The sequence below is a fragment of the Myripristis murdjan genome, chromosome 24, assembly GCF_902150065.1.
Source record: "Myripristis murdjan chromosome 24, fMyrMur1.1, whole genome shotgun sequence".
NCBI lineage: Eukaryota > Metazoa > Chordata > Actinopteri > Holocentriformes > Holocentridae > Myripristis > Myripristis murdjan.
The window spans coordinates 27,159,487-27,179,235 of record NC_044003.1 but is presented as its reverse complement, the minus strand read 5'-3'; the positions used below and the strand labels follow the sequence as shown (position 1 = coordinate 27,179,235).

General features: G+C 40.6%; 3 protein-coding genes across 3 annotated transcripts; all 3 read left to right on the top strand.

The window, feature by feature from the left end:
- Window positions 1-1,232: 1,232 nt before the first annotated feature.
- On the top strand, window positions 1,233-4,294 carry gja13.1 (gap junction protein alpha 13.1). Its single transcript, XM_030047111.1, has 2 exons — window positions 1,233-1,260; window positions 2,523-4,294. The coding sequence occupies exon 2, from the start codon at window positions 2,550-2,552 to the stop codon at window positions 3,408-3,410; it is 861 nt and encodes a 286-aa protein (XP_029902971.1). The 5' UTR covers window positions 1,233-1,260; window positions 2,523-2,549; the 3' UTR covers window positions 3,411-4,294.
- A 2,925-nt stretch (window positions 4,295-7,219) lies between these two features.
- LOC115355834 (gap junction Cx32.2 protein-like) lies at window positions 7,220-8,391 on the top strand. The gene is made up of 2 exons (XM_030046740.1): window positions 7,220-7,348; window positions 7,732-8,391. The coding sequence occupies exons 1-2, from the start codon at window positions 7,220-7,222 to the stop codon at window positions 8,389-8,391; spliced, it is 789 nt and encodes a 262-aa protein (XP_029902600.1).
- Window positions 8,392-11,642: 3,251 nt separating this feature from the next.
- On the top strand, window positions 11,643-17,748 carry c24h1orf198 (chromosome 24 C1orf198 homolog). The gene is made up of 6 exons (XM_030046736.1): window positions 11,643-11,984; window positions 12,771-12,821; window positions 13,056-13,181; window positions 13,435-13,608; window positions 13,956-14,324; window positions 15,918-17,748. The coding sequence occupies exons 1-6, from the start codon at window positions 11,679-11,681 to the stop codon at window positions 15,972-15,974; spliced, it is 1,083 nt and encodes a 360-aa protein (XP_029902596.1). The 5' UTR covers window positions 11,643-11,678; the 3' UTR covers window positions 15,975-17,748.
- Window positions 17,749-19,749: the final 2,001 nt, after the last annotated feature.

Here is a 19,749-nt window from a genome sequence, read left to right as displayed (position 1 = left end):
CAAACTTTATTCAGGTATCTGGACTTATTGTTTATGTGTTTCCATTTATGATTGCCTTGAAATTGTCAGTGACTGGTGGCTATACCTACTATTTAATTTAAAGGTAGGTATAATGGGCGAGGGGGACCTCACCTTGTTATGATGTGGTAAAGAATCATGAATTCATTCCTAATCATAACCTAAAATTTGCTGTTTTTGTGTACATTTGACATCAAATCATCAGATTCAGTACAGGCATTTAAAATTGGATTATATCCTTTTTCAACCTTGTCCATTTGAAACTGCATATTCTGCCTTTAAGTGTATTACTGCTGTGAATTGGGGACCAATTTCATACCAAAAGTAGTGAAGTAGTGAGGGATTCAAATTGCTTCTAGCAATACCCTGAGAGAATTTAGCTTGGCAACCAAAATAAAATATAAAGTTCTTCAGGAAGGCGGTCTCCATTGTTGCTTCAATACTACCGCCGAATCACAGTGTAAAAATGCCAGCAAAGGGTTGAAATAGAATAGAATAGAATAGAATAGAATGCCTTTATTGTCACTATACACATGTACAATGAGATTAAGAGCAGCTCCTTTTAGTGCAAACATGTAATAATAAAGAACAAAAAAAATAAAAAGAAAAATTACAATATAGATAAAAATAAGTAAAAATAAGTTATATATACAGTAAGTAGTTCTATATACAGTAAGGATTTAGTGGTGAAATGTGTATTTGGTTGATAAATCACCATAATGCTTCAGTTTGTGTCTACAAATTGGTTGACTACTTAATTATAATCATGTAGTCAATTAAAACTCATGAAAAATGATCCTAAAAGACACAGGAAGCCAGTGTAACTCATTAAACAGGTGTTATTTTAGTCCTTTTTTGTGACTGCTGAATAAGGAAGATTTAAAATGTCATTATTCCCCATGTACACCGATGGAGTACATAGAAAATTCAAATAAAAGCAGCAGGTTTAATTTTTCCTGGCTTTAATGGCACTTCTAGCCTTTTGTGTGTCTTTTCAGAAAGATCTCAGCCTTCAGAGGCTGCAGTGCTGAGCATGGGTCAATTATTACACACTTGGCCTTTCAGACCTGTATTTTTTCAACTTTTTCTGCCAACGGTTGCTGACAAGGTCAATGTGACAGTCAAGCCAGATGTGTATTACGCAATGTCTTCCCTCATTTGTCCTCACCCACAAAACTCCAAGGTCCAACTCAGTTAGAGAGCTGCCCGAGCCAGATATAGTCCTTTCTGACAGGTGATCAGGTAAGATGCAGCAATTTATACTCTCTCCTCACACACACACAGGTAACTGATCTTCTTTGTTGTTTTCTTCTTGGAAAAAAAGATTCAGAGAAGGTTCACCTTTAAGGAACATCAGAAAATGTAATGTAAACACTTTTATTTGTTTGTTTATTTTAGTATGAAAATCAATGGCAGTTTGAGTAGAATAATAGGTATTTGCCTTCTTTTCTGAGTAGAATTACTGATATAGTATAATCAGTTCCCGTTAGGCAACACATTAACTGTCATTTTTTATTTTGTTCATTGTTACCTTTGAGTCAGATTGTACCATATGAAAAAAAAAATCCCTAATAAGTCTTATAGCACAATAATGATCTTTATTGTTCTATGAGAGGTATTACGGTACGCTTTTTCAATATATATAATCATGGAAGATTCTTTTTCTCTTGTGTGTCAGTGAATGCCACAGGTATAATGCCTTGATGTCTGTTCCAAAACTCTGATTACTTATTATTTTAAAAATTTTTATTGACTGACTCAGGGGAACAAGATCCTGTCTCCTTCCTTCTCCCGTGGCCAAAGTCATGAATGATCAATCCATTACTAATTTTTAATTTTATTATACAATGAGTCATTTCGGTTGTTAGCTGAATACTTCTGTAAGAGCTTGGTTCATGATTACGTTATTAGGATGTGTCTTTATTGATTTGAATATTGCTACGTGTTGAATGTATTAAAGTAATACTTTTACTCTAGAGATAAATAATGCCGCATTCATGTCTGGTCAAATTCATCATAAGGACTGTACAAGCTGTAGCTGGGGAAAATATTCACATGAAATCCCTGGTATTATCTACCACCAGGACATGGAAATTTGTAGTAGGCTCTGATATCTCCTGCTTGTCACAACTTATGCAAGTGTGTTAACACAGGTGGCAAACACGATAACGGATCCACCGATATCTGAGATAATAACAATCAAAATCAGATTCACTGTGATGCAACCAGCTATACTTATGCAATGCAAACATTAGTAGCTGCAGTCCATTCCAATTTAAATTCCTAAATTAATATTTTCTTGGATGTGGGTGTCCCAGCAAGTTCAACATAAATTGAACACTTCCAAGCTGAAGCAGTGACATGTCATCCTGTGCTTTCCCTTTTTCCAATATGACATGAATGCGACAAGAGCCTCGTCAGCAACACTAGCAGTGAGAGGGTTCATTCTTTGGCCTACTGTCAATAACAGTCTTTATTTGTCCTTTATGTTTCTCCTACCACAGAGCAATAACTGGACATCACCAATAAAAATGGGAGACTGGGGGTTCCTGTCATCCTTGCTGGACAAGGTCCAGTCCCACTCAACAGTCATTGGGAAGATCTGGATGAGTGTCCTCTTCCTGTTCAGGATCATGGTCCTCGGAGCCGGTGCTGAGAGCGTCTGGGGTGACGAGCAGTCAGGTTTCATCTGCAACACCCAACAACCTGGTTGTGAGAACGTTTGCTATGACTGGACCTTCCCCATCTCACACATTCGCTTCTGGGTCCTCCAGATCATCTTTGTAGCAACGCCAACACTGGTCTACCTGGGCCACACCATGCACATTATCCACCAGGAGAACAAGCTGAGGGAGAAGCTGGCCAGCCCCGGTGGGTCCCGGCTGCTCAAACTGCCCAAGTACACTGACGAGAGGGGCAAGGTGAAGATCAAGGGGAACCTGCTGGGGACCTACTTGACCCAGCTGGTGGTCAAGATCATTATTGAGGCTGCCTTCATTGTGGGCCAGTACTACCTGTACGGCTTTGTCATGGTGCCCATGTTCCCATGCTCTAAGAAGCCCTGTCCCTTCACCGTGGAGTGCTACATGTCTCGTCCCACGGAGAAAACCATCTTTATTATCTTCATGTTGGTTGTGTCTTGCGTCTCCCTGCTTCTCAATGTCATTGAGATGTTCTACCTGATTTGTAGCAGGGTCAGATGTCGCTCAAAGAGGCAGAGTCGCCCAATTACCTCACCTGAAAACCCTGCCAGCCTGTCGGCTCCCAGGTGGCCCACCTCAGACGACGCTCTCCAACAGAACAAGCTGAACATGGAGCTTGAGAGCAGCCATAGTGTCGGTGGAAGCCTGGATGGGGCCAAAGAGGAGAAACGGCTACTGACTGGCAATTAGAAACCTGCTGTAACCATCACAGCGCATGAAATGATCTTCTTAGAGTTTCTGGGTTACAGCCCAACCTCTGAAGGAAAGATTTCAAACAGTGTTTTAACTGCGTGCTCCATCTGGCTAGATCAGGGATTTTTAAACTTGTTCATTTTCTGAAGCCCCAAGTTTGCTTTCAGTAAGCCATGGACCCCCATTTAAATGATTTTGCCCTCTAGGGACCCTTATACGAGGAGATATTTTAGTTTGAGTTGGCTGCATTCACATGCCTTTAACAAGCTTTTGAACACAAGAGATCTGATCCAACATCACTGATCTTACCTTAAATATATTATTTTAATCATTAGAAATATAGTTTTCTTGTCATTTTTTGCCGAATTTTATTCCCAGTGAATTTGCACAGGTTCCAAAGGTTTAAAGTGTTTCGATGTCATACTTGAACATTTGCAAACAGTGGTGAGATTAAACCAGAAACAAAGAATATATTGAGATAATACCTCTTGCACTTTCTGAATTCTAACAATTTCTTGTGAATTAAATTACAGTGAAATTAAACAAATCCTCATTATGCTGAGGACAACTCAGAGGCCCCTCACATTCCCCTAGGGGTCCTTAGACCCCACTTTGGAACCATTAGTCTCAATGTAATGTAATGATATGATCCGCTCACTGAGAAACATTTCCATTGTATCACTTTTCAGTTTTGTTATCACTTTTGTTATCAGCATTTTTTACTGTTTTCATTTAAAATAGAACGGTGTAATTTAGAAGCAGTGCAATATTGATGCTCTATTTATGTTCTTTTGTTATACTCACTTGTTAATCTATGCAAGAAACAACTGCTTGCCTATTGAACACTGAATGATGACAGCTAATGCTGTTTCTACTGCAGATGTTTGTATGTTGTTATGTTGTTTTGAAGAAATAAATTTTGTTGGAGAAAACCACTGTCTTCTGAATACAAAGACTAGATGGGCTTACACTTTACAAAAATGAAAAACACTTAATGCTTCAAAAAGAATCATTTTCCTTCTTTTAGTAGCACAGTATGCTTCAAACACATCACTTCAAAATAAGGAGTGGTCTATCTCTGCACTTTGTAAAGGGGCCTATTGTCAAATGAAATATTGATAAGATAGCATGTTCAATAAAAATGCATACATGGCACATATAGGAGAACCTATGACATTAAAAAAATATAGATTTATAAATTAAAAAAAAATCATTATATGAGGATGGAACCTAAACAAAAGCCTGATATATAATGAGAGAAAATAGAAGATAAATTATTTTATTTGTAGTTATCCTTTATCCAGGACGGTCCCATTCCCGGTCAAGAAGGCAGCAGCAGAAATATATTCAGCCTTTATTTGCTACAGCAATAAAGACTGCCTTTATTAGGCAATAACTGGCAAATCCCATCAAACATCAAATCACAAAATAAAAAAGTTGAAAAGTGAAAAGAAGGGATAACTTTTATCCCCCTTCAGTCTGAGATGTCTGTGTACATGATTTAACTATATATATATATAGAGAGAGAGAAATAATACAGTTGAAAGCTATTCCTGATCAAACTTGTTAATATTTGTTATAACAATTTGTGATAATAATATTTATAAATAGCATTAAAGGATTTTTTTGCTTCCATATTACTGTTTCCCTACCTTCAGCAGACCAAAAGTCTAATTATTTTTGTCATAGCTGTCAGAAATAGCTAAGAACAAGTGTTTCAATTAGAAATAGCTATAAACTGTGCGCCACATCAGTTTCATGCCCTGTATTGGAACTATATTAAACTGCATTGTTCCTATCAAATAAAATTCAACTAAAAATAAAACCAATGGATGAGCAACTAACAATGATTATGGGGAAAAAAAATACAGCTTGTTCTTGCATCGCCAATTATTAACCTGTGCAATCTTGTCAGGGCTCAACCCAAAACTCTCCACCTCAGATTTATCATTTCCAGACGTCATGACAACGTGACAGCTCACACAATTGTGAAATTCCACTAAATCTAAAGTTCAAGGCGGCACACCGTAGGCTGGTTTGGTTTGGTGCACTGGTCTCTTTATCACTGAGCTCCACAGCTGCTGGCTGGTGTGCTGCTGGGAACGTGGACTTTTCAAATTTAAAGGTAAGGTGGATCATCCCCTTTTTGAATAGTTTTTGCTACAAGTTCACCAATGGAACAAAAAACTGAGAGAGAGAATGTCCACAGATTATCCGTGAAAATGATGTTATTCTCAAAGCTTCAAATCTGCAATATTACTTTTTGTTATATGATTAAAGCAAGCATTATCTTGTCATTTCATGTTATTTTATGCAAATAGCAATACCATTATTAAATTTAGGATAGAGCTTAAAATGTTCTACTCATGTAGCCCCATAAGAGTTGGAGTCTGTGTGTGTGCCCAAAGAACAGGCATTTTATACAGCCTTACCATTCAAACCAATCATTTATAGCAAAAATTAAATATGCCCTTATTTTTTGCAGTGCAAAACTCCTGACAGTGATTTCTTACAGTAAATATGACTAGAACTGTAACTCTTGCAATATATACTGTGTATGATCAGGGGCTATACTGGGCATAATCCATTCTGGCTCTCTCATATACATTCATCCTTTTACATACACATATTTTTACTCTCACACATATTTATCTATCTATCTGTGTTTAGTGAAAATATTCATGGATGCTGATATGTAAAGATGTCTGCAGACACAGAGAGGTATCTGCTGAGAAGGAGAATCTGTCTTATCACTACATGCAGACACACATGAGGCGGCGTTGGGTAACTCTATGTTCATGCATTTTATAGCCGGCTCAGCGCTGGTTTGTGAACACTCTATAGATCAGGGTTTTATTGTGTCTTGAGCAACACGGGATCCTGCACCCAAACCAAAACACATTACATACAGTTTGTTTTCATTTGAAATGTTTGCCCTTTAATCTCAGTGAATTATGAGTAACTACAGCACATGGTCCTGTATGGATGCATCTCAACCGCATACACCGTGTTATTATATGAAGTGATGTCACAGTGAATAAAATGGACGGCAAACCATGAGTGGTCATCATGACACAGCATCCAGCAATATGAACAAAAATCTGTTTTTATATTTTCAGAGCAGCCTTAATATATCCTTTTGCTCAGTTAAAAGACCCCATGCAAATTAAAGGGATAGTTCACCCCTTTGGAAAAATTTGATGCACTTTTTAAATTGTTTTAGGCCACACAAAGTTCTACACATCACCAAACTCAAACTTTGTTTATTCAAAAATTTGAGTGGATTGATATGTTTATTTTTAAGAATGCTAGCTGGGGGGAAGTCCACCTCCATGGCAGGGGGCTAACAGTTAGCATTGGGAGCATCCAGCCGCTATCCAGCACTCAGTGACAATGAGAGGAAGATAGCACCACTACTGTCCGACAGAACAGCTAAGGGGGGAGTGAAATAATAAGAAATATATCAAAATGACTGAACTATTCCTTTAACTTACATCAGTTTAACAGCACTCACTGTAGTGAAGTACAAATTTGCCCAAGGATTTTGTCTGCCTGTCTTTGACAAATAAGAAGTTGGGTTAACTGAGTTTCTGAAGGATTACTCTCCACCACATCCCAACCTATATGTCTGGTGCATGCATTGTAAGATTGTTTAAAGTTGTATTAGTATTCATTCATACCATATGCAACAGCTACAAGTGAACCAGACTGAACCAAACATCTCCATTGTCTGACAGAATCTCATTCACTCATTTCCTCTGTTTGAGTGTACATTTTATTTTTTTTCTCTCCTCAGATCAGAAACCATGGGAGAGTGGGCTTTTCTGTCCTCTCTGTTGGACAAGGTTCAGTCCCACTCCACAGTCATCGGGAAAGTTTGGCTCACTGTACTTTTCATCTTCAGGATCATGGTGTTGGGAGCTGGAGCAGAGAAGGTCTGCCTGATATTGTTTTCTACATAATATATTTTTGCATCGTCATTTGTTTACCTACTCTGTAGTATTAAAAGCGTTCAGGCACTGTAATATACCCTCAGGCAGCATTACGTTGGAAAACCGAGTGTGGACAGTTGATAGAATTTCACAACTTAAAGTGTAAACTGTTATTTACAAGTTAGTTTTGATGCTGATTCTGCCTGTGAACTGATCATTTTTCTGTGTGTATGTAAGATCTGTTTTGCCTTTAGATCAAGGCAGCTTGATTCAGTCCTCCAGTCAAAAGCCCCTATGTTTGCAAATGCAACTAAAAAGCACTGAGTGTTTTTATATACATATATTTCACTATACAGCATAATGAAAAAGTTCTCCAAACATTGCAGGTGTGGGGGGATGAACAGTCCAACATGATTTGCAACACCAAACAGCCCGGCTGCAAGAACGTCTGCTACGATCACGCCTTCCCAATCTCGCATATCCGTTTCTGGGTCCTCCAGATCATCTTCGTCTCCACGCCGACGCTGGTCTACCTCGCTCACGTCCTCCACGTCATCCACAAAGAGAACAAGCTGAGGGAATACTTGCAGGCGCACTCTGGGAGCGAGCTGATCAAAATGCCCAAGTACTCTGATGAAAAGGGCCATGTCAAGATCAAAGGCAACCTGCTGGGCAGCTACATCGCCACCATATTCTTCAGGATCATTCTGGAGGTGGCGTTCATCGTGGGGCAGTATTACCTATACGGGTTCGTGATGGACCCAAGAATCGTCTGCTCCCGAGCACCCTGCCCCTTCACGGTGGAGTGCTTCATGTCTCGCCCCACAGAGAAGACCATCTTCATCATCTTCATGCTCGCAGTGGCCTGTGTTTCTCTGCTGCTCAACGTGGTGGAGATCTTCTACCTGCTGTGCACTCGCGTTCGCTCCAGAAGGTCTAGAACAGCACCGATGGCTGCCATCACCATGCACCCCCGTTTCAGCGGTAACAGTCTGATGCAGAATGAGAAGCTCAGCCTGCACGCTGCCAGTCACAGCACAGCCTGAGACGCACAATCTAGCCTGGGTCCACCCCCATGACTTTCAAACTTTCAAAGTAAAGGTGCACTATGTGAAACTGCATTGAAGTGAGGACCCTTTAGATTCAAAAAGTGGAGTAAGCACAAAGTTTCAACATGTAGTTCTCAGTGTAGTTCTCATCAGTACTTTTTGAAATTGATGTTGATGAAGTGATAAATTATAGGCTTATTCCACGTTTTTGTCACATGAATCTCAAACGGTCCTTAATTCAAACGACCCTCAATTTTGCAACGTGCACCTTTAATGAGAGAATATGAGCACGAATGATCATGAGTGATTTATGGATTAAATCCGCAGGAACACAATTCTGTGTTCAGATAGACTCCACCAATCAGCTCTCAGACCAGGGCTTGTATGTGTTAAAGCTGCAATCACTTAAATAGGAATGTGGATTGTTTACAATGAAGCACGGTACATGTGCGTCCAATACGGACATCATTTAGAGGTGAGTCTGCGTGGTTCCTATTTCGTAAGCCTGCTGGACCTATAAATGACATCCATGTTCAATATCTATCATAACTGATTGTTCATGGCCCACCTCGGTCTTGGTGACTGTAATGTTAACCCGCTGAGACTGAATATTAATTTGAAGTGCAAGACATTTCTGAATGTGGCACTAAATTAGACACCTACACAAATACATTTTTCAGAAAATTGACAACTCAGAATGTTTAAGTGAACACAAGAGTTTCATTAGTTTCATTTTTAGCCCAGAAGAGATTTTTTTCCCCACCTGCTTAAAGGTAGACAAGCTCATTTTGCATGCTGGGAGCCCGAAATTACAGCAACCTCTAAGTGTGACTGATGACCCTGGCTGTGGTCATTCTACAGCATCTGTCCTGCACTCAGTCACATATTTCCTTTGATGGTACAAGGAAATGCAATACTGTCATTGCTTCCATTTTATTTCTCAAGGCACCACAGAGGAGCTCTGGAGATTCATGTAAAGCTCGACTTGATTTGTGTGATTCTGTTGTAGAAATTTACATTTTCAGTCTCATAAGCATCCCTACTCTTTTGTAAACCAGCAGATAAAGATGATGCTATTGCCACTAAATGTTATAAATCTATTTGTCATCCAACTGTTCCATAGTCTTATGCTGACTTTAAGAACTGTAAATATTTTAATTTGAAATTATTTATGGGTTTTTTTTTATTTGCTGTACCTTGTGTTAGCAACGGAATAAAAATGAAAGGAAATTCTGTGTAAAATGTGTGATTTTGTACAAAAAGGCCAAACATTATTGCTGTGGATTGAAAAGAAAAAAGTTTGGTATTTAATCCAAATCATATTGAACAACGGCTGCATCCAGTCTCATTATTTTGTTCCACTGTCCTCCTCTTCCTCTTTCCTATCATCATAAGTCCTAAATCATGTTGTTGTTGTTTTTTTTTTTTCAAATATCAAAGTCATCTAGTGTGTTGCAGAAAAAGCTTCATCATTTACATAAATAAACCCAAATATAGTAGGTACCATACATCCAGTGTCAAGTACAGTGCATGGATCAATATCACCACAGTGTGTGTTTGGTATAAATCATACCTGATTTCATGAAAATTATGCAGCAGGCCCCAAAATGCTTCATGAGAAGTCAAATGTTTAGGGCATAACTTCTCATAGCTCTCTCAGTCTGTGATTGGTCTTTGCGTCACATGGCTGAGTGGGTCGCCAGTGAAACTTCAGTTTTGGGTCATTTGCTACTTCTGGTGCCACTGGGAGCGACACATCACACATCATCAGAAATGACATACAGGGGGCGCTATAGTGGCTGGGCCCCATGCTTAAATGTTTTGTTCAGCATGAAAAAATAATACAAGTATACACATTTTTCCAAATCATAAAATGAGCCTTTTTGAGCTATTCTACTGGGCTGTATGGGGGGAAAAAAGAACAAAATGAAGCTGAATTTCCAGTCACAGCCCTTCCTGTAACTGGAGCCTAAAGGTCCTCATCAGAATTAGATTTATGAGTTCCTGGAAGGATGAGAAATCAATAGATCAAATAACTCAGAGTCTGGGTCCAAACATGCGTGGGAAGGTGAAGTGTCCATTCCTCTAAAGCAAACCCATCCGCCTCCAGTAAAGTGTGTTCACATGGATGAAACAGAACATGCTCTCAGCCTCCTGCTCATGATTAAAAATTCATAATTATGATTTTAAAAAAAGCTACAGAGAATATGTTTTTATTGATGTGATTTATCTATATTTAAGTGGGCTAAAGTAAGCTGTGTTTAAGGGCTTGTGGTAAGATAAATGGACTTAATTTGTAACAAGAAAATATGATGGAATTAAACTTTTTTGGTCCCTGAGGTGAAATTAGGCAAATTAATAGGGTTTAGTGGAAAGAGGAAGGCACTGCGATACAAGTGGGCAAAGAGAATATAAAATGGGAATATGAACATATTCGAAACAAGTACAATGATAAGTAATACAATGTAGTTGTGAGGTTATGTCAACATAATGCTGCCAGTAATTTCAAAAAGTATTCAAGTTTTGGAAAGGATGTGAGGGATTACTTATCTAGATGTTTCGGGCTCAATGGCCTGTGAATGGCCTGTTTAAATTTATCTGGGCAGTTTCTAACTATTAATTCAAAAAGTGATCCACAAAAATCTATATATTCCTGTGTTGTGGTTTCTTCAGTGTAGGTGTTTCAAACTGTCCTGCACCCTGCTCTGTTGGTTGAAATGGTCCACTGACAGTGAGGACAAACTTTGCATTAGTGCCACTGTCCTACAAAATATAGTGGCATATTATCATAATTACACCGAGAAATATAGAGAGTTGAAGTGTTTACAGATGGTTCAGAGGATCCTTATGGAAACCGCTGGATCTGCAGCCCTATTTAATGGTATTAAAAATGAAATAGAGATGATTAAGCATATGACTATGTTTCTCTGCAGGTGTGATTGCACTAGGAACTGATTATTAAAAAAAAAATAAAAATCTTGATCGGAGTCAGTAGCAGCTTTATTCAGTGCAGCGACTTCTAAATCGGGGAGCTGTGAAATATGAGTAATTTTTGACCATAGAAAAATGTATGTAGTTATTGCTCATATAGGTAACTGGAAACGAGAAAGTGGGCGCAGCAGCAACACATCTTGGTTAATTCATCGGATTTAAAAACGTTATGGATTATGGACTATGAAAGCTATGACCTCCAGTAGATGGCAGTAGTGCGACATGTTGGATGCCAGCTGCTGTTAAACAACAAAGAAGAAGAACACGAAGAAGAAGACGGCAGTCAGCTGAAAATGGCTGCCGCAACCATGGCGGGGCTCGATGCCCACAGACTGGAGCAAAAGAAGTTAGAATATTTTTCCTCCATCAACTCCATGGCCAGTAAAATAATGCAAGAACGGGAGAAAATCAAAGCTAAGCACGGCTCGGCCTGGGACAAAATGACGCCCAACGAGCAGGACAACGCCATCGACAACTGGATGATGGATCCTCATATCCGAGCCCGATACGCAATGCACAGAGTTGAGCGAGAAGAAGTTGTTTGTTACCCGAAATTGCTCCTTCAAACCGGGCAGAAGATAGTTCATTTTGGCGACGAGGTAGTCATCCTGTATTTTGACTTCACATTTGATAATCATGTACTTGTTTTAGAGGACAAAATTGGTTGTTTATTGACAGGCTGCTAGCTAGCCACATAGCCACATAGTCATATTTGTTAGTAAACGTCACGGTGCCATTCCTGTTTAGAGAGAACGTCACGCCGAACTCCTTTGGAAAATCTGCCAGTTTAATGTAACATAGATATAGACAAAGATACACATCCAATAAATTATGGTTAAGGATATGAACTGAGACTTCGGCAGCCACTTTTCAAATCGGCGTACGTTTAATTCCCAAAATAGAGCTTCAAGGCACTGCAGTTTGAAAGGGAACATGCTGTGGTAACGTTAAAGGAAGATTAATGTCAATCAGTTCTTCAAAGAATATAATTTAGAAATACATCAGGACTTCTGGACAAGTCTTTTACCCCATCATTAGCCAAAATATGAAAGCATTTCACTCAGCTGTTTATGTTTTTGTGTACATTTGGCATCAAAACATTAAATTGAAGATAAGCATTTGAAAGTGATAGATTAATTCTACAGGTTATTAGTCTTGACAGCTACCTGAGGGGTTTCATCCTTCCCCAGCCTCATCCTTAACATGAGTAAACAAAGTGGCTTTCCCTTCCCATTTGAAAGTGGATAATCTGCCTTTAACCGCATTCTAACTTCAACTGATTGGCTCACTTTTCTAATTGAAAGTTTGATATTTTAACATTTCTGAAATGGAGTGCTGCCGCATGGGTTGTCAGTGCTAATGCCTTTTTTGTTGTTTGTGTTTAGGATATCACCTGGCAAGACGAGCATTCAGCTCCCTTCTCATGGGAAACCAAGGTAACGAGGATTCGGATTTAGCAAGACCCTGACACAGTCTGCTGTTTTGTTGTTTTTTAATTTAATTTTCACACACTGTAAGTTCCTGTAAGCGTGCCAGAATCATGACATCTTAATTCTGCGTAAGTAGTTGTAGTTACAGGCTAATTGCTGTGTTTCAGGGGAGGTGTGTGTGTGTGTGCCAAAAAAATGTTCCGCCAAAATGACATTTTATTTATGTTGCCATTTATTCAGAGTCAGCTGGAGTTCAGCTTAATATCAGGCTCAGCGGATCAGGGCACGTTGAGCTCCCAGGCTGACTCAAAGGCTCCCAAGCTGTCTCATACCAGCCAGCTCAGCAAGAGCACACCTGGAGCCAAGGTACTCCTCCTCTTCTGGGTCGACTCGTGTCAGGCTGTGTGTTTTTACTGGTCAGGAGGTGCATGTTGTTGGTGCCTAGTTTGCTTTATATATTAATACCCTCTATATTTTTTAACATATACTGGTGTGAAGTCTGGTCAAGAGGTCACATTAGAATCAGTTCAGGGCATGGTCTTTCACATGGGATTTTGATCGACATTACTAGTATTGATACATAAGAAATGAAGTCTTAAGGCTGCATGTGCTTGTGAAGGTGTCCAGCAGTGAGGGCTCAGGCCGGAGGCCAGAGGAGGAGTCGTCCTTCTGGAAGATCAGCGCTGAGCGGTCCAGGCTGGAGGGAGAGCAGGCTGACTTCCAGTCTCTGACCCCCAGCCAGATCAAATCCCTGGAGAAAGGAGAGAAGTCCCTGCCATCCTACCTGCGACAGGCAAGCATAGCACTATGTCTCTGTTTCCCATTGATTACAACCCTGCCACATGGGCCATCATTTTCAAATTGTAAGAAAATTGTAAAAAATCGAATAATTTGTGCTGGTCAGCTGATGTTGAAGTAGCACGTTAGCTAATGCTAGCTCCATTAGCTTGCAGCAGAGTATATGAAGATGCTGCGCTCACTAAATGACAAGTCAACACAAATACAGCCTGCTTCATGTGGAAACACTTTTTGTAACTTCTAGCATGTGCCATATGGAACAAACAAATATCTGACAGAATTTCATTCTAAATGTAATACACTAATAATGCTGACTGTAATAATCATAATTGGTACTAACAGGAGACCTCTGTCACCGTGGCAACCTCCAAGGAGTGTGAGGTGGCAGAGTCCCACCCTCCAGTTCCTACCAAGTCCACCAAGCAGCGGGCACCCAAACCCCCTGCTCCCCCACCCCCTATCCCTATTGCCGTGACAACCACGCCGGCATCCATCTCCATTGCACCAAGCGCCGCCCTGCCAACCAATGTGTCATCAACGGCAGCGGGCTGGGAGCGAGCTCAGAGCACCCTCCCATCGGTCAGCAACACCGTAGACGAAATGTTCTCCTCGAGCCTCATGTCTAAGTCCTCCAACCTGCCCACCGGCCTGGAGAAGGACAAGCCTGAAGAGGAGTCACCCACCCTGTCCTCCAGCCCCGCCTTCTCCCAGGTGAGTGCTGGAAAAGACCTCAACACATTTCTGATGATCTCTGTGGTGTAAAACATCCAGAGTCTGTCGGAGAGGGACACACAACACAGCTCTGAGGCTGACCTGGGCACTGCCAGATGAGCGCACATGGGTGCCAGTGTATGTTAGCTGCACAGGTGATCCTGTGGAGTGTGTGTGTGTGTGTGTGTGTGTGTGTGTGTGTGTGTGTGTGAAGGTCCAGGGCTTTCCTCTCTGGCCTCCTGATCCAGTCAGGACCTTCTTCATTACCCTTCACATCCTTCTGTAGTGTGAACTCATCAGCAAATCAGATTTGAACAGTGATCAGCACTAGCGAGCCTGAGCCGAGTGCCAGAGAGGGTGAAATACAGAAAGTACAGAAAGAAAATGCCTCACTTCCTCGTTCTCTGTACAGTGTTGTTCTTACATAAGAGTTTGTTTTCACCAGATTCAGGATAGAGAGTTAGAGCTCAGCGGCTTGTGGCATCTGCTGAACTGATCCTCTATCACAAGTTAAAGTCCACACTAACTGGTACATTGACACTAAGACTTAGGTCACATCTAAATTAGTCAACTGGAAAGGGGCCACTAACCAAAACATTGTCATAGACTGATATTTTCAGTTACCACAGTGAACAAAAATAAATATCTTGTGCCAAATCAATGGTAAAGTAACACAGGGCTGCTGAAGTAAGGCAAAAATCATGATTATTTTGGTTAATATTGAGATCACAATTCTTCATTATTCATTGACTCTGGAAACGTCATGCATTTATTGAACATAAACAACTTGTCTTTTTAACAGTGGATTTCCTTGAAGGTTAAATATAAACATGTCACAGCCTGGCTGGGAGTAAATTGGGGCAAGACAAAACGAGAGCATCACTGCAGAACTCCATGCAGAAGAATAATCCTTTTGGCATGATTATCTTCTTTTCATAATGCCAGAAGCCAAAATCATAATTGGAAAAAGAAAAATTTGGTCAATTGTCCAGCCCTAAAGTAAATGTTAATATCGTCTGACCCAGGGTGGTGACAAAAATAGTTTAAGATCCAATGCGGTCTGGAAAGCACAAAGTTCAGTAGCGGTAATGTCCACTGGCTGCAGGAGCGGCGTGTCAGCAGGGTAGACGGCTCACTTGTATGTAAATAGCTGTGGCAGACAAAACACAAGCTGCCATTTTAAACCAGAAATGAAAGGCTGCTCAAATAAACAGATGACACATAACATATTGTCTGAAAGCTTTTCCCCCAGCGCACACAAAGTCCTGTTTCACAGTCCTCGGTGCTCCATCTAACCGCTTGTTGCTGTTGCTGTGTAGTGAGGGGGAACCTTGCTGACATAAATAATAAGATTGTTCCTCCTCAGCAAGTTTTTCCTGTCGAGCTGATGTGCCATGACCATGTCTGTTTCACACAGGATTGTACACCTAGTAGGAGGGTTGTATGAGTTTTGTTCAGTTGTATCTTCAGTCTGTGTTAGAGCTGTTGTTCTAAAGTTTTAGTAATGTCTAAACTTGGAGTTTGCGTGATTGTACACTCAAATTAGCCTGTGTCCAATCATTTGTTCTCTCTCTCTCTCTCTCTCTCCATCAGTTTAATACAAGCAGCAACATCCTGAAGACTGGATTTGATTTCCTTGACAACTGGTAAACCACAGTGTCGTCCAGTCAGCTGCTCTGAATGAATCACCGTTGCCATCACTCTGAACAAGGACCACGTCGCCATGACTGCAGTATTCCACATGTAGATTTAAGGAACACACCAGCTGAGCTGAACACATTACGCCCTCCTGTTTATCTTTAGTAGCTTCTTAAGGCATATCTCACCCCCTGCGTGCTTGTTTTCCCCCTCACCTAAAGTTTCTTCTGCTTTCACAGTTACTCTTTGAATTTCTTACAAACATCCCATACCCTCCGAATGAGCAGGGACTGTACTCCCAGGATGCTGTGCACTAACCCTGCCTCTGTGTTCACGCTGCCATCAGCTTGGTTCATGTGTCAGTCTGATCTTGGTGATCATGGGCAGTGCAGCAGGCAGATCACATATTTCCCGCTGCTTACACGTTGTCTTTTACTATTAACACTACATCATTTTGATAAGATATCTTGGCTAGCTAACTAGTGCTAATTAGATCGCACTGATCAAAAATAAACCAAAAAAAATATCTGAAACAACTTAAGAGCTTCCCATCTGCCCAGTGAGGGAGGCAGCTGTTCTCCAGGCCTTGCTTTTGAGGCATTTGTTCCTGTAGTCTTTTAAATTAAAGTTGTAGAGAATTAGGGAGATTTGAGTTTACTTTGCACTTCACATGCAGAACCCTTCATGAAGCTAAATAAGATTAGTTTGGAAACAAGGGGGTGCATACATCGCCCTTGTGTGTGTAGGGGATTAATGGAGGTTGAGTCACGTTTTGATGCTGTCGCTCACAGTGTGAATGCATGGTAATGTTAACGTGTCACCATGGTGGCTAGCAAGGAGGATTTTGCACCAAGTAGCCATCCTTGCTGCAACTGACATCCTCACACAGTTTGGGTGTCCCATAAGCATACTACAGACCAAACGGTACAAACTGTATACTCATCTCCATAGTATACTGCTTTAGAAGTCTAGATAATAGAATTACACATAAATTACACAGAAGATTTTATTTCGCCTTATGTACATTGCCATTCTTCAGTGTACTGCATTTTCATATTTTTGCAGTGTGAACGCACTACATACTCAAAGTATTCCAAACACTATGTGCTATGCTTTTGAGACACGGCTTCTGATGTGGTTTTCTTTGTATTTTGTATATTCTTTTCTTTGTATATCTTTGTATATTCCTATAAATGTGTTATTTCTACAGGTGAAGGAGTACACAGTGCCAGTGTACGATATGGAATTCTTGGAATATCATGGGATTTTGAGGTGTAATTCAGGCAGCGAGAATCAGGGAATCTGATAAATGGGTCACTGTACAGGAATAAAGCGGTATGTATTTTCCAACCAGGAAGCAAGAACGGTTTTAGGTCAAGTATTCTGAAGTTACACATCAGGGACACAGTGGGTAGCTTTATTTTATTTTATTTTATTTTATTTTATTGTATTGTATCTTTAAGGAATCGAGCCCCTCGCCAACACTTGTCATCCTCTCCTACCTAAACGTAATTGTTAGCTTTTCTATTTCAGACCTCAGACCAGTGCTGAGCAGAGCTAGTGTACGTCTAGAATGAAAATAAAGTGTTTTAGGTAAATGAGCATGGAACGATTTGTACCACTCTTGTTGTAGCTGTAAAATCCAGTTTACACTGCTAGAGTACTATTTTACCGACTTTTGTATGTGAAAGAATATCTATTGGTTGTATCAGAAGCTGTATATTGCACCCACACGTTCTGAGGTTACCTATTAGAAATAAGTAAATAAATGAAACTCCCAACATTGTGTTTATGCCTTTTCTTTGGTGCTCATGAAAAGAAGAGAGGCTCGACTGAGACATTCTGCTTCCTCTGTTGTTTTGTTAAATGTATTTTCCCCCTTTGGTTTTTGGATGCACAAACCCCCATCACTTGTAATGGATGTTACTGTCTTCCTGCACCCCCCCTTTTGTGTTCCTGCTCACTCCCATAAATTTCATTCTTGTGGCGTATTTTAATGAAGGCCACATCAATATACTGTCTCCTTCCTTTCTCCAAGCACCGCCGCTGACACCGTGGCAGTCTCTGTTGTAGTTACTGATGTGACAACAACGCAGGGGTGGGTTTGATTTCATCATATGAAAACACATTGCTGTCAGCGAGTCCAAATTTTCACAGCTCTTGTTCCAGGGTTTTCTGTACTTACAGTTCTTCCCTCGGCGAATTCATCCCAAATGCAAGATTCCTGCTCGTTTGCAGTCTCGATCTCATCATCCTCGCCTCCGTGACATCACTCCTCCAGCAGTAACCTCTCTGATCCAAAACGCCATAAGCAGTGTTGGAGAAAGTTGCTGCTCCTGAAGACTTTCACTTTATTGAAACAGCTCAAACTGACCAAAACTTGATCGATATTTGTTGACAGCAAATCACAAGTGGCCAGTAACAACAGGCCGACCTGCATCGAGAGAATGTGCTTGAAATAGATGTATTCTTGAAAAACACACCAGCTCGCATAGAGTTAACACCACCAGGTACAAGTTGCTGTACAGACTCCATTTCCTGTTCCACCAGGCACCAGGCACATCGACAGCACAGCAGCATGACTGACAGGCACAACATTTTCCAAAGTGCATGTCACTTACATGCCCCTGCTCCGCCTCTGATTGGCTAAGCTTAACCCTAACCCTAAGCTGAACCAACCAATCAGGTAGCAATTATTTGATGGATGTTGTGTGTTGCAAAGTAGCCTCCACTAGAAACACTAGCGGTTTTCAGTTTGTCTGTGTACATTGTATCAAACTCTGTCCAAGAAACCTGAAATAAATGAATCCACATCGGCATCAAGGAGTTAAACCAACAAGTCAACAACCCGCCAGCTCAATACCGACACATTGTATTGATGCCACGCAGGATTTTCTTTTCAACTTAGAAAAGTAACAAGTAACCGGTTAAGTTACTGCAAAAAAAAAAAAGTAATCTGATTACTGTAATTTGTTGCTTGGTGACTGAGTTATACAGGAGAGGATGTGTGCTGTTTAGAGAGCAGTGTGAGTGTCAAGGAAACAGCCCAGTTGAAAACCTCCAGAGCTGCACCCAGTGACAAATCCACTAAAACGTCTGTGTGCTCCTGTAAGTGCACGTCATTTATCTGCCGCTGAACTGAACCACCTCAGCTGCTCCAGCCGGCTCCCTGCAGCCCCGCCCAGCCTCTCCAGACACTCAATGGCTGCTTTGTCACTGTCCTCATTCTACTAATTTTGGTAACAGATGGTGGGGTTGGTGAAAATACTTTCTCAGGACTGAGTTATGCTCCGCTGAATGAGTTGCGGCACGACAGGAGCACAAAACAATTAACTCCTGCTTCACTGTGCCATATATCTACTCTCAAACACGCTAATTATGCAATGTTTTCATCAGTTCAGATTTTTTTTGACAGTAAAAATAAACACACCCTCACATGGCACACAGGACTTAGGGCTCTTAGAAGATGAATCACACTCGTCCCAGACACAGAATTTTTATTTTTTTATTTTAGTAACATCCTGTAGGAGTGGAAAGTCTGGACATGTTCAGAAATTAAATTTGCATCCTTTCTGATGTCTTAAAGGGTGGAAGGTGTACAAAACATCAGCAAAAATGCCAGGGAAACCTGTAATTTAGTCCTAATATAAAAATAAAGTATTTAAATATGAGTTTAGGTTTTAAGTGAATGCAGTTTGGTTTTGTGATGCTCTTTTAAGCCAGCTCTGTCATTAGAGCGTCCTATACCTTCACCAGACTCTGCTGAGATGTAAACCAAGCCTCTGGA

What these genes read in the sequence shown, in the direction of transcription:
- c24h1orf198 (XM_030046736.1), top strand. Translation starts at nt 11,679, where the DNA reads ATGGCTGCCGCAACCATGGCGGGGCTCGATGCCCACAGACTGGAGCAA. An exon ending in TAGTTCATTTTGGCGACGAG is followed by an intron (nt 11,985 to 12,770) that starts GTAGTCATCCTG and finishes GTTTGTGTTTAG; the next exon opens with GATATCACCTGGCAAGACGA. An exon ending in AGAGCACACCTGGAGCCAAG is followed by an intron (nt 13,182 to 13,434) that starts GTACTCCTCCTC and finishes GTGCTTGTGAAG; the next exon opens with GTGTCCAGCAGTGAGGGCTC.
- LOC115355834 (XM_030046740.1), top strand. Translation starts at nt 7,220, where the DNA reads ATGGGAGAGTGGGCTTTTCTGTCCTCTCTGTTGGACAAGGTTCAGTCC. An exon ending in TGGGAGCTGGAGCAGAGAAG is followed by an intron (nt 7,349 to 7,731) that starts GTCTGCCTGATA and finishes CAAACATTGCAG; the next exon opens with GTGTGGGGGGATGAACAGTC.
- gja13.1 (XM_030047111.1), top strand. Translation starts at nt 2,550, where the DNA reads ATGGGAGACTGGGGGTTCCTGTCATCCTTGCTGGACAAGGTCCAGTCC.